Source organism: Leptinotarsa decemlineata, unplaced genomic scaffold (assembly GCF_025532065.1).
Source record: "Leptinotarsa decemlineata unplaced genomic scaffold, Ldec_3_MD MMD2_tig00026336_RagTag_RagTag, whole genome shotgun sequence".
Lineage (NCBI taxonomy): Eukaryota > Metazoa > Arthropoda > Insecta > Coleoptera > Chrysomelidae > Leptinotarsa > Leptinotarsa decemlineata.
The window spans coordinates 7,911,496-7,925,295 of record NW_027412692.1 but is presented as its reverse complement, the minus strand read 5'-3'; the positions used below and the strand labels follow the sequence as shown (position 1 = coordinate 7,925,295).

The window sequence follows — 13,800 nt, the reverse complement described above, 5'->3', positions numbered from 1 at the left end:
CTATGTATATCATACCTATACCTAACTAGTCAAGTTTCGGACTTATAAACATTTATTTGTGAAAATGTCCCTTCAGAATGGTATTTCCATTCGGTATTTGGTAAGCAGGCCATGATTACTATTTGACAGTAGCGTTGTGACATTCTCCTAATAATATCGACATTTTCGTCACTTCAGAAGTTGCAAATACCTTCAAAACGATGGAACAAAACTATTCAAACGAAGTTCTTATGCATTTGTTCATTATTTTTGGACAGTGTGACAAAATTATCAGCAGAACATGTAGAAAGTTCAATGAAATGTATCCGAATCTACCGCCAATGAACCTCAAGAAATTTATACGAATTCAGAACAATTTCAATGCATTTGGATCAACTTTAAAAGCACCAAGAAACTTGCCTCGACCCGTAACTTTCGAAGACAACCAGATTAATGTCTTAGCATATTTTCACGCATTTCCCGAGTCATCGATAAGAAGTGCTGAAGAAGATTTGGGTATAAAATATTCATCGGTTCAAAGAATCTTGCGATGACATAAAATGCATGATTATAAATTCACCAAAATTCAAGCAATGAAGCCTCAAGATCCTCAACAGAGAGTAGAATTTGGTGAAATGTTGTTGACACGCATTCAAGAAGATCCACTTTTTTTAAATAAAATTATTTGGACTGATGAATCGAAATTTTCGAGAGAAGGGATTTTCAATAGAAAAAATCGTCATTATTGGTCCAGTGAAAATCCTCACGTCACAAAAGAAGCCGGATTTCAAGAAAAATTTAGTTTTAATGTCTTCTGCATGTTGATGGATAACAAATTGAGGTACGTGATATACGAGGAGTCATTAACATCCAGAAGCTACCTGAATATTTTGGAGAATACTGTAGACAGTTTCGTGGATAATCTGCCACTCGAAGATTATTGGAACTGTTGGTACCAACTAGACGGAGCTCCTGCACATTGCACAAGAGAAGTGAGCGCAGAACTGGATAGACTATTTGACGATCGGTGGATGAGGCGCTTGGTACCATGGAATTGGCCAGCGAGATCACCCGATCTTAATCCATTAGATTTTTATTTGTGGGGAATGTTTAAAGAAAAAGTTTACAAAATACCCGTGCGTTCGAGAGATGAATTGTTAGAAAGGATTGCCCAAACATTTGAAGATTTGGATCCCAATGAAATCAGATCTGCCACCACGAAAGCAGTCAACACCCGCATTTTAAAGTGCTTGGAAGTGAACGGCCAGCGATTCGAACATATTTTGAAATATTCCACATGATTGTTTTACTTTTTTATAATTTTTCATATCAATATTTCCAATTTCAAGTTTCTTGGTGCTTTTTTAAAGTTTATCCAAACATATTGAAATTGTTCTGAATTCGTATAAATTTCTTGAGGTTCATTGGCGGTAGATTCGGATACATTTCATTGAACTTTCTACATGTTCTGCTGATAATTTTGTCACACTGTCCAAAAATAATAATCAAATTCATAAGAACTTCGTTTGAATAGTTTTGTTTCATCGTTTTGAAGGTATTTGCAACTTCCGAAGTGACGAAAATGTCGAAATTATTAGGAGAATGTCACAACGCTACTGTCAAATAGTAATCATGGCCTGCTTACCAAATACCGAATGGAAATACCATTCTGAAGGGACATTTTCACAAATAAATGTTCACAAGTCCGAAACTTGACTAGTTAGGTATAGGTATGATATACATAGAAAGAAAGCAAATTTCAGCAGCTTTCCGAATTTTCAATAATATACGGGGTATTCTATTTAAAATAATCAAATTTCAGCAACTTTTTCAAGCAAACGAAAAAACTGTATTTTTCTACCACCCTGTATTGAAGTAACGGAGATTAGGCTGACGTGTGGGAAGTGTCCAAGTATCACCTAACTCCAAACCAAATTTCGATATCATAGTACTTCACTAAAAGATATCGGCATTTTTAGAAGTCATGATTTTCGAAGAAAAAAATTGAAATTAATTTTTATTTCGAAAACGGTAACAGATAGGTATAGAGAAATATCAAGAAAAGTTGTCGGGCAATTGTTGGAGATTCCAAAAATAATATTATATACAGAGTGTTCCATTTGAAAAATCAAAGTTGCTACTGCTTTCTAATAGAAGCGGCAACACCGCATTGCCGAAAATATTTTAGTTGGCTAGAGAATGTCCGAATATGCCCTTCATTAAATTTTCAAAGTGATCCGTTGTCTGGTTCACCAGAAACATCTAATGTGTCATCCACCGTGAATCAGCCTGTATAATGCTATTGTGATGCTTTTTGATAATAATCCATTATCGAATATTAAATTTCAAAGTAGCAATGACAAAACCTTTCCAATATATAAATTTTCATGAATAAATATTGTCTTTACTACGTTCACCTTAATATTGCTTGTTTAAAAAACTTCTTTGAGAATTTCAATATGGCTTTGTACAAAATAATACTTGAAAACCTAATTTCAACATCCTGCATATACCACTATCACAAATCATAGTGTACAACTGCTGTGTAAACTTGCAAATTTCAGTTATAATTTTCGTGGGAATTGTTGTGAGTTATATAGTCGTAAATGAGCACTCTTCGGCGATTTTTTGAAACGACTATATTTGTGTTTTCCTTTGAAAATTTTGTGTATTTATCACAGACACATTTCACAATTTCGAGTATGTTTACTCAGTTTTTATGGTATGAATCGTGGAGCCTTGGAGAACCACGTTTATTTTTGATATTCGTCGATTGCATCAACAGGAAAATCTAAGGGCATCATATCAGGTGCTCTAACGAGCCACGTTTGCCTGTTCACTGGTCACTTTTGAGCCAGCCTGTCGTAATGAAAAGGCACGTCTTCTTGCTGAAACCTAACATCAACGGAAAACTCATTTCGGTTCGTCAACTGTCATAACTAGTAGAGAGGCAAACATGTTCCCTAAGAAGAGCACACTAGATCACGATATGACACCTCTAGATGCGAAGCGTACGATTCAAAACTGCAGGTAATTTCAGAAATCGTTTATAGAAGAAAATACTCCATGAACATTGCATTATGAAAGAAATAAAAGAAATTGATCATTACCTGAGGGAGCCGATAAAAATTTTTACCTAACGAATACTGGTTTACAGCTGTCTTGGTGTTCAATGCTGAAAATTAGTCTAACTATGCGCTTTTGTGCTACGAATACTCTGATGAATTCATTACTGCAACCCCATGCTATGATATTGAGCAATATATGTGAATATGCCATAGCAAAATAGATTTCTAGTAGACCTGCTGTGCCCATGCATGATTTCATTTGCCTTAAAGCAAAGAATGTCTTGTTTAGTTTGTTGCAGACATCTATTATTTGCAGATCCCATGACAAGCTTTCATCCAAGTAAGTTCCTAAAAATTTTACTTCGCTACTAATCTTTATTTCGTCAATAATTTGTAGATCATCTGGAACATTATTTTTCCTATTATAAAAATTTACTATTACAGTTTTTGTGGAGTTTAATATTAATCTATTTCGCTGAGACCCGGAGCTAAAACCATCGATTATGCATTTTACGTTACTAAGAAGTACATCAATATTTCCCTCTGTAACTGTGATAGTGGTATCATCCGCAAACATGTTAGGGTGGCAATCTTTCAGATATTCTGACAAATCGTTTGCATACAACAATATGATAGTAGTTGTGACGAAAGGACTCTTTCCTTTCATGTAAGTCAATGTTCAGTTTATATTTGAAAGAAACTTCTATGCGTTATCTACAAATATTTATGAAGAGTTTGTATTATAGTTATTTTGTTTTTTCGTTTCTCAATATGGGAAGAGTAGAGTTAGTTTACAGGCGCTTTTTCCATATAGTTATTCCGAAAGAACTTTTTATGAAGTTCAAAGTTTATGTGAAAGTTTTCGTTTCAAAAGGTTTTTTACTTGATTGTATCTGAAAGAAACTTATTTGCCAGCTGTAGATGTCTTCATGAAGAGTTTTTAGTCGAGTTATATTTTTATATCTTCCATGGAAGTTTCACATACATTTTGTATGTGAAACATCACCTAACATCAGTTACACCTCTCGAAGCGAAGCAGTAACTCGTCTTGATAATGCCATTTGAGATGATGGCTAAACGTCGACTATCGAATAATACACAACGGATGAACACCCGGAAAAACAACACATAATATACATATATATATATATATATATATATATATATATATATATTTATATATAAATATTATTTATCCATGTAATGAGACCAGTAGGTCTGTTTGGATAAAAATAAATAAATAAATGAAATAAATGATCTTTGGCGTACAATAAATCCAAAACAAGCACTTTTTCCAATCACGGAAATGCAATACTTTTCTCGACGCAAGTTTCATCAACCACTTTCCCCGTCTCCAGAAGTTGGAGAAAAACTGAAAACGCCAACTTGGTTGATTAAACGTGAGTCAAGAAATGTATTGCGGTTCTGGTGATTGGAAAAAGTACTTGTTTGGAAAATATCAGGTTGTTTGGAGCCGTTTCGTTTCGTCTCCATTACTTTTTCAACTTATGTCGGATGCACAAATTGATGGCGCATGTGTATTCTTCCATTATTACAACTGAATATGACTATGAAGTTATTTCAAAAAATTATCAATAATAATTTGAGTTTTACTGTTATCTGCTAACATTTTTGATACTGAAAGATGAAATGGCTTCGAAACATTCAAATGAGTTTTTTTTTTCAGAAAATCTTAATTTACAATTTGACGATGAATCTCCAGATGAAGAATATTACGAACCAGAAGAAAAGAGGAAATTATCAAACTTCATTCTGGAGTATCCCTATACGGAAAAAGCTATCCTTCAACTGATAGAGATATTTCGAAAACATCGAGTGAGTATTAATATTTGAGTGATACATAGAATAGTACTGAGTATATTATTTTGGAAAGAACGACAAAAGAGTGTGTCTGTTTTTGGAGTAACAAAATCCAAAAAATTAATTCAAATTAAATGTTCTTAAATTAATAATGATTTTCGTCACTGTGAGGCGCAAGTAAAATCTCTCTTGGTGAATTTTAGCTTGTTTCACATTTGATTGAGTTATTTATTAGTTAATTTTTTTTACGGAAATGATACGATCGTTAGGAGTAGTATGCTACAGTCCCCGAAGCGAGCCCCAACTTTTTTATTTGAAGAGATAGACCAGTGAATACTTCGAAACAGTTGTTCAAATTCGATATTTTTATTTTGTTACCTGTCTGTCACTTCCTCTGCCCGCCTATCTGTCTATGTGTCGTTCGAAATAACAGATAACTCTCGAACGAAACAATATATCAGCTTGAATTTTCCACAGTTTCTTGAGCTAGTCAAAATATCCAGAGCCTTTGATTGCAAGTGAAATCGAATAATTGGAAAACTATTTTCAAGAAGTAACCGATAAGCTATCATAATTATGTAATTTTCTCTTCCTAATGTAATAAAATCATATAATTTATTGGATCACATGATACTATCAAATACTATTCATGATATGTCGGTCATCAAATGAATTATTCTACTGTATTATTTTTTCAGCATTTTCGACTGCCACCAAAAGACGTAGCAGACATTCTGAAGAGATCCATCATATCCTTGAAAAAACTACCCAACATCAACATTGCCTCAACGGGGATTTCAAAACAATTGACGGTGTGTGGAGACCTCCATGGAAAATTTGATGATCTTCTAGTTATCCTACATAAGGTATTTTGTTTCAATAATACTGTAGAATGACTTCTTGAAATATTCAATATGAGATGTGTATTGAATGTGAACCAGTAATTGTTACTTATGACTTGAGAAGACAGTTTTTTAATTGACAACTCGAAACATCGGTCATTTCAATTATTCAAATAACGCCATCAGCTTCGAATAACTTCTAATGATGCAAAAGAAAGATCTCAGTTCAATAAAATACACGAACAATGATGATTCACTCTAAATTTGCTTGAAATATTTGAATGAATGGAATACACCAGATTCTTCAAACGCAATATTGATTTTATTATATTAGTTATACTTATGACATTTAATGGAAATTTTAAAATTGGTGTCAAACAATAGTTATTTTATATACAGTGTGTAACAACGGAAACTTATCAGAGTCGTTTTTGAATATAAAAAGTAAGATTTTTTAAATAAAGCTCGGACACGTCGATTTATAATTAAAGGAGACACCTTTCAGACTAATCAGATTTTTTGTAGTACGCACCCCCTCGGAGGGGTGCGTCCGACGACCCTTATTTAGATAAGAAAAGTAGGTCGAGTGGCACCTTGTTTAAAAGGTCTTTCGAATACCTTTACAACTCATTTAAAAGGAAATTTTTGTAACAATTAGTTTTCGAGATAATTTGAAGTTAAAATTGCCTTGTTAATAATACATTAGACAGATCACTTGGTAACTTGTATGCTTGAATAAAACAAATTTCGAGCAGTTCTTCTTATCAGTCTTTTATTAAATAAAATCCCTTTTTTAAAATCAATACCCACTCCTCTTCTTCCAGTTTTCATTAGTACATCGTTCGATTGTTTTGTTTAAACGGGTCGTGTATTGTTATTTGTTTAAAAATGCATTACACTACTGCTGAAAGGGTTTCAGTTATTGCTTTATTTTTTGGCAACGACCAAAATACTAATAGAACATCAATTTCATTTAACGAGCAAAACCCTGGTAAACACCTAAGCAGAAATCACGTTCTGGATTTGGTCACAAAATTCAGGGAGACAGGTTCGGTTTTAAATAAGAAAAGAAATGTTTAGAGAAGGGTAGTGAATGACGATAATGCGATTGGAGTGATTGGTCAAGTTATCGCCAATCCTAGGTTAAGTACCAGAGGTTTATCAGCAATGGCCGGAATAAGCCATATGAGCGCATGGAGAATCCTTAAAAACCACAAATTCCATCCTTACAAAATTAAACTTGTCCATGAACTCAATGAGGATGATTTTGACCGAAGACAGGAATTTTGTGAGGGCATGAGTGAGAGACTAATGCAAAATTCCGAGCTGCTTTATAACATCTGTTTTTCGGACGAAAGCTCATTTCATTTAAATGGTTGCGAGAACCGTCACAATTGCCGTTATTGGTCGGACGAAAACCCAAGACAATACGCAGAAATACATACCCAACATCCCCAAGAGTTGAATGTCTGGGCCGGAATATTAGGCAATCATAGTATAGGTCCATTTTTCATTGATGAAAATTTAACCGGTGATTCTTATTTACAACTTCTTGAAGAGGCAATACAACCTCGTATAGTTGAAATAATTGAACAGGGTCCAAGATGTCAAGATAAATTTATCCATTTCAACAAGACGGTGCACCACCCCATTATGCCCAGCAGGTTCGAAATTTTTGAATAATCATTTTGAAGGACAATGGATTGGCATAAGAGGTCCAATTGATTGGCCAGCCCGATCACCAGATTTAACACCACTGGACTACTTTTTGTGGGGATATTTGAAGTCTAAAGTTTATGCTACACAGCCAGCCAATTTGGATGAATTACATCGTAGAATTATTGATGAATGCCGAACTATAACTCCTGGGATGTTGAATAATGTAAGAGCAAAATTCGAACAAAATCTTTATTGTTGCATGGAGCAAAATGGCACACATTTTGAACATTTACTCTAAATTTCCTATGTGAGTTACCCTTATTAGGTGTTACTATTTTGTGTGTGCTTTAAAAACAATTATTGTGATTTATCAACCCTAAAAGAGTTTTTTAAACTTTTCTGTGTCATCAGCATTCAAGAAAATCAGCAGGTTGTATTCGTTGTGTAGGTAAGTTTTTAGTATGATTCACTTTTTTATCAGAAACATAAAATATCCACGTCAAAAGGCAACCTTCATAAGGAAGTGCCACTCAATTTACCTGAAATGTAAGGGTGGTAACCAACCCCATCCCCCAAAAAAATCTCCTCGTAATAAACAAATAATTCTTACTTTTTTACGAAATCAAATGGACACGTATTAGCAGGTTGTCATAAAAAGCAAAAATTTACTTTTTTTTATGAAAGTTCTGAACGTAAATTGTACCTTAAAAACAATTTGATTTATTTTAAAAAGAGATGAACTCAATAAAAATACCTTTAAATCTTCAAATTATCTCAAAAATTAATCGTTACAAAAATTTTCTTTCAACAGAGATGTGAAGGTATTCGCAAGACCTTTAAAACAAGGTGCCACTCGACCTACTTTCCCTATCTAAATAAGGGTCGTCGGACGCACCCCTCCAAGGGGGTGCGTACCTACTACAAAAAATCTGATTAGTCTGAAAGGTGTCTGTCTCCCTTTAATTGGAAATCGACGTGTCCGAGCTTTTTATAAATCTTACTTTTTATATTCAAAAACGGCTCTGTTAAGTTTTTGTTGTTACACACTGTATAAGACGATGAAGCATTTTATCGAATATTATATTTTTCTACAGAACACGTTTTTCACAAAGACAATTCATAAATACTTTGGCAACTTCTGATATGGGATACTTTGAAGTTGCTGTGACATTTGTTTATTGTTATTGTTATTGTTTTTGTTTGTTACAACAAAAATCAGGACTAATTGAAAATTTCTATGTTTTTTACCACTTTTACTTGTAACTAACGTTACTGCAGTTTCGTCTTATAAGGACGTCGAATCATTTTTACCAAGTCTGAAGGATCTTTCATGTTCAGCATACCGTTTTTGGAAATTTCGACCACATTGTCCCACATAAACACTGTTACACTTCGGACACTTAGGCCTATAAACTTTATTATCCACTTTATCTTTGGCATTGAAAAGGAAATCAGATAACCTGGCATGTGCTCTGAATGCCACTTCCACGATGTTTTTTCTGAAGAAACCTGCAATTATTTCTTTTCTTTTACCAAAATATGTTACAGTTACCCATTTCTTGATTTCTGGTCGTTTGACCTGAGGTTATATTAATGCATAAGTGAACTTAGGGCTTTGTTTTCTGACTAACTTCTGGATAGTATCCATCGAAACCATTATTATGACCTATCTGTGTAATTATATCAATTTTCCTAGCTAGATTGTTAGCAGACAGAGGCAGTGAGAATACTCTGTGCAACATTTAATAATAGGCTGCTAATTTATGACTGTCTGGATGGAAGACTCGCTTGGGATGGTGATGTCTGTATAGCTAGGTTTTCTGAAAACATTGAACTCGAATTTATTCTGATTGTGTGTAATGGTCAGGTCTAAAAATGTATCTGTTTCTCTATCTCTGTTTCGAGTGTGAACTGAATGTTGCTATTGAGATTATTCATGAATGTCATAAATTGGTTCAGCCGTCGTGTAGTACCCTTGAAACAGGCGAGAATATCGTCTACATATCTGTACCAAAAATGAATATGTTTTTTACCTAGGTCGGAATTTACTTATGTGGTCTCCAAGCTGTTCATAAATATGTCTGCTAAAAGTGGACTGAGAGTAAATCCTGTTTATAAAATTTGTTGTTGAACTGAATACTTCAACGCAGATACTATCCAGAAGTTAGTCAGGAAACAAAGCCGGAAATTCACTTGCAGATTAATATATCCTCAGGTCAAACAACTAGAAATCAAGAAATGGGTAACGCTAACATATTTTGGAAAAAGAACAGAAATTATCGCAGGTTTCTTCAGAAAAAACAATCTGGAAGTAGCATTCAGACCACATGCCAGGTTATCTCATTTTCTTTTCAATGCCAAAGATAAGGTCGACAAGTTGGAAAAATCTGGAGGTTATAAGCTTAAGTGTCCGGAGTGTAATAGTGTTTATGTGGGACAATGCGGACGAAATTTCCAAAAACGGTATGCTGAACATGAAAGGTCCTTCAGACTGGGAAAAAATGATTCGACGTTTTCAAACCATTCCTTGGCATGCATTCCTTGGAAATTCACAAGCATAAACATTGCGGGTGCAACCTGTTAAATGACCAAATCGATTTAGTTTACTCTCCGGTTTTTAAATTGGCACATGCGCATTGTGAACTGTAAATACAGGTACTCAATCAAGTACCTGAATGGTATATATTAGCGAATGTAATGAATCATTCTTAGTTTATTGTTTGAGTTTGAAAATGTCCATATAGGACGAAACTGCAGTAACGTTAGTTACAAATATAAGTGGTAAAAAAACATAGAAATTTTCATTTCTTTTTTCACCTCTATTATTACCTACAGTAGTGGTATCAATCATTGTTAGTTTAATATATAAGTTTGAAAATGTCCTCATAGAACGAAACTGCAGTAACGTTAGTTACAAATAAAAGTGGTAAAAAGCATAGAAAGATTCAATTCTCTTTTCTTCATTATGATTTCCTACACGTAGTAACGGCTACATCCATCAATTCATTGTCAGGATTAATTTAAAATGAATGGAGGAAGTACAGAAAAATCTGTGGTACTTTTATTAGAAAAGGGGTACGGTATGTATTACCGATGTCGAATTTTTCAACCAAAACAACGTTTTAAAGACTCATTGGTATTTTTGAACCCAGTCATAGAAACATTCTCTGAAATTTCTGGGATATTCCAACACAATCATTGTTCGTGGAAAGCTTTGAGAATTGTAAACTGACAGAAAACTCAAGTCGTAGCTGGGTAATAAAACGATTCAACTTCGTTGTACCAAAACGACACAGCAACAATACTTCTTATCTCTGACGACTCCCGTATGGCTGCAAGGATTTTACTGTAAACCCATGTGAAGACAAATCTAATAAAAATCCTGGAAAATCGCGGAGTGTGGAGTTGAGAGGTTTTTTGCCATGTAGATTGCGTGCAGCCGATGGAAATTGAAAAAGCTTTGGGTGTGAGTGTTTGCTGAAATTTGATTTTCATGTCAGCTAATGGGTGTAAAATTCACGAAAAATAATATCGAATATTTGGGTGGGGAAAAAATTCCCATAAAAAATGAAACGAAAAATCTCGGACTCTGGTTAGACAATGAATTGAGGTTCACAAAACATGTCAATCAACTTTGCCGAGGTTCATATAATACACTCAAACAACTTTATCCAAGTAGACAATTCATGAGTTCCGCTCTGAAAATTCGTGTATGTGAATCCCTCATATTATCGAAACTGGCTTCCTGTGACTACATTTATGGACCCGCTCTTCTGAGTGTTGACAGTAGTCGACTTCAAAAAATACAGAACTCTTGTATTAGACTTTCCTTCGGAATACGTAAATATGAGCACATAAGTCATAAATATCGGGAAATGCGAAAACTGAAATTGTTAGATATGAGAAAATTACATTTATTAAATATGACCCATAAAGTACTGAAATATAGAACACCAACATATCTATATGACAAACTAATTAAAATGGGGAATCTGAGTGATTATAACACTCGTAACTCGGGGTTACTGGCAATGTACAACATAAAACCTCCATTTTTCAGCGATCTTTCACGTACAACGCCTGTAAGTTCTATAATCAACTTCCGCATGATTACAGTACATATACTCTGATGAACTTCAAAAAAAAGGTGAAATCCCTATTATCAGCTCAATATAATTAAGAAATGTCGAACTCTGCATCTACAAAACGGATAATGACCAGTCAATCACTTTATGAATTTAAGGACTCATTAATTTGATAGATCTCAGGCAGCAAAATTATTCTACAATGTAATAGCATTATACTCATCGTAGATATTATAGCTAAGATGATTAAGAAAATTGTAAATTAATATTGTATTTCCATGTTTGAGTTGAAAAACACCCACGGGTGACACTTCGCCACTTTATCTTTGTCGAATACCTATTATTGTTATGTCTTCACATATGTGTCCAAAGATGAACAAAGACGATTTATTATTATTATTATTATTATTATTATTATTATTATTATTATTATATTCAAGTATTACAAATATTTATATTTCCAATATACAAAAAACAGCGTGAAATAATAGATAGTGGAAATGTAAAGTAGTACACTTTATGAAAAATTCGATTTATCACTCATCATGATTTTAATTTCATTAATTTTAATTTAATTGTGGAATTGGCCGCGGTGGTAGTGAGCCCGACTCACGATCGGAAGACCTTGGGTTCGATTCCTGCCTCGACCAAATATTTTTCTCGAGGTAATTTATTTGGTTGAAGCTGGTTGAGCATCGTCTTGCTCTGCTAGTCCTCGACCAGCAGAGCAAGACGATGTTTGTCGTGAAGTTTTCAGCTCCTGGCGAGACGAATATCGTCCGAAAAAAGGCAGGAAAACGAATAAAATATCGGGAATTCTCCTACTCTCGAATCTCAAAATCATTCTCATACTTGAATATTCATCATATATTTTTTTCCTTTGGATCTCCTTTTCACCACATACAAGCAACATCTGATGCTTCTGAGGTTTCTACGATGTTTATTCAACTGTATGTATTACTTTAGTTATTTCTTTTCGTGATTTGAATCTGAATAAACATTATTATTATTATTCAACGCCACTGGTCTGAGATTGAATTTCTTTACTCTTTCAAATCATCAGTTTAGTTTCACTCAAATAGTATATACTCTTTGAATAATGAAAAATCGTTATTCGACGAAAGTTAAGAAGTTAACCTTAACCGCGAAAGATATTAGAATTATCAGCTACATTAGTGATGGGCAGAATTAATTGTTAGGGAATTGTTGGATATAGCTCCTCTTAAAAAATGGATTGGAATACAAGGTCCACTAGAATGGCTAGCGAGATCACCCGACCTGATCCGAATGGATTCTGCGTGTGGGAAATTTTGGAAAAAAGTGTACGAAAAACCTATCAGAGATAAAGTTGATCTTCAGAATGAAATTATTGCCACATGCGTTCCTCTCGATTGAAGAAATTTCGTCACAGTTACAAATTATGAGGTTTCTCAGGAATATTAGCTTCATTTCAAGTTACAGCAACACAATCATGCAAATCACACGGTTATTGCAGAACTTTTCTGAAACGTTGATCAGTATTAGAAGTAGATCTGGCTTAGTTCCAAGATTGTGAAATGAAAGTGGTTGAATATTCAAGTAATATTAATTCCTTGAAGGAAGTATTTTCTAGACATGGAATTCCTGATGTCATGACGTAATTTGACAGATGGGCACGAGTTCAATCACGATTATGATGTAAGATAAAACGGGAGTATATAAGTTGACTTGTGGCCAAACCGAAAAAACTTTCTCCAAAAGAAGTAAAGTAAAGTACTGTTTTGAATGAGAAAGCCAATTCAACATTTGCAAACTTTTTTTTGACAGAAGACAACGAGTTCAAGCACGATCATGACATATCGCATTTGGAAGGTTTAAAACTCAACTCTTTCGAATGCTTAGAAATCAATATATTTGAGAATTTGGGATAATTGCTCGATGATCAAATATATTTGAATTGTTCCCCTTCATTGAATTTAGTTTGCAATGAGGAAATACTGTCTTTCAAAGGAGAAGTTACCATCATCAAGAGATGCTAATTTGGCTAACACGCGTCGAGAAACAGTATTTTTGTTTTGGGGTTGGAAAATGGTGCACACTGTATAATTACCCTCATGTTCGGATTCACTGCCTCACTTAAGAGGAAAGTTATCCCCAAGGAAAACGAAAATACGAGAAAGCAATTTATAAAGGATTTATATTTCGCAGGGAATGGAAAGCTATTGTGAATTTCATTCGACTTATTAGCGTCTTCAAACGATTATCCACAATTCGCTTTATCCTCGAAAGTTATCCCTGATTTATACCATCCGATAATGAATTGGGAGTGCTCCATTATAAAATTGTTTATTGAAGCAGCGAAGATAA

General features: G+C 34.1%; 1 protein-coding gene across 8 annotated transcripts in view; it reads left to right on the top strand.

Annotated features, from left to right (window-relative positions):
* The window catches only part of rdgC (retinal degeneration C), a 172,328-nt gene that overhangs the window by 111,616 nt on the left and 46,912 nt on the right, over positions 1 to 13,800 (top strand). For all 8 annotated transcript variants that reach the window (XR_012467417.1, XR_012467420.1, XR_012467419.1 and 5 more), the window contains 2 exons: positions 4,735 to 4,883; positions 5,567 to 5,734. Coding sequence is in view for 3 of the 8 variants with exons in the window: in XM_023157508.2 (XP_023013276.2) it covers positions 4,735 to 4,883; positions 5,567 to 5,734 (317 nt within the window). In the remaining 5 variants the exon portion in view is untranslated. The remainder of the gene's footprint in view (positions 1 to 4,734; positions 4,884 to 5,566; positions 5,735 to 13,800) is intronic.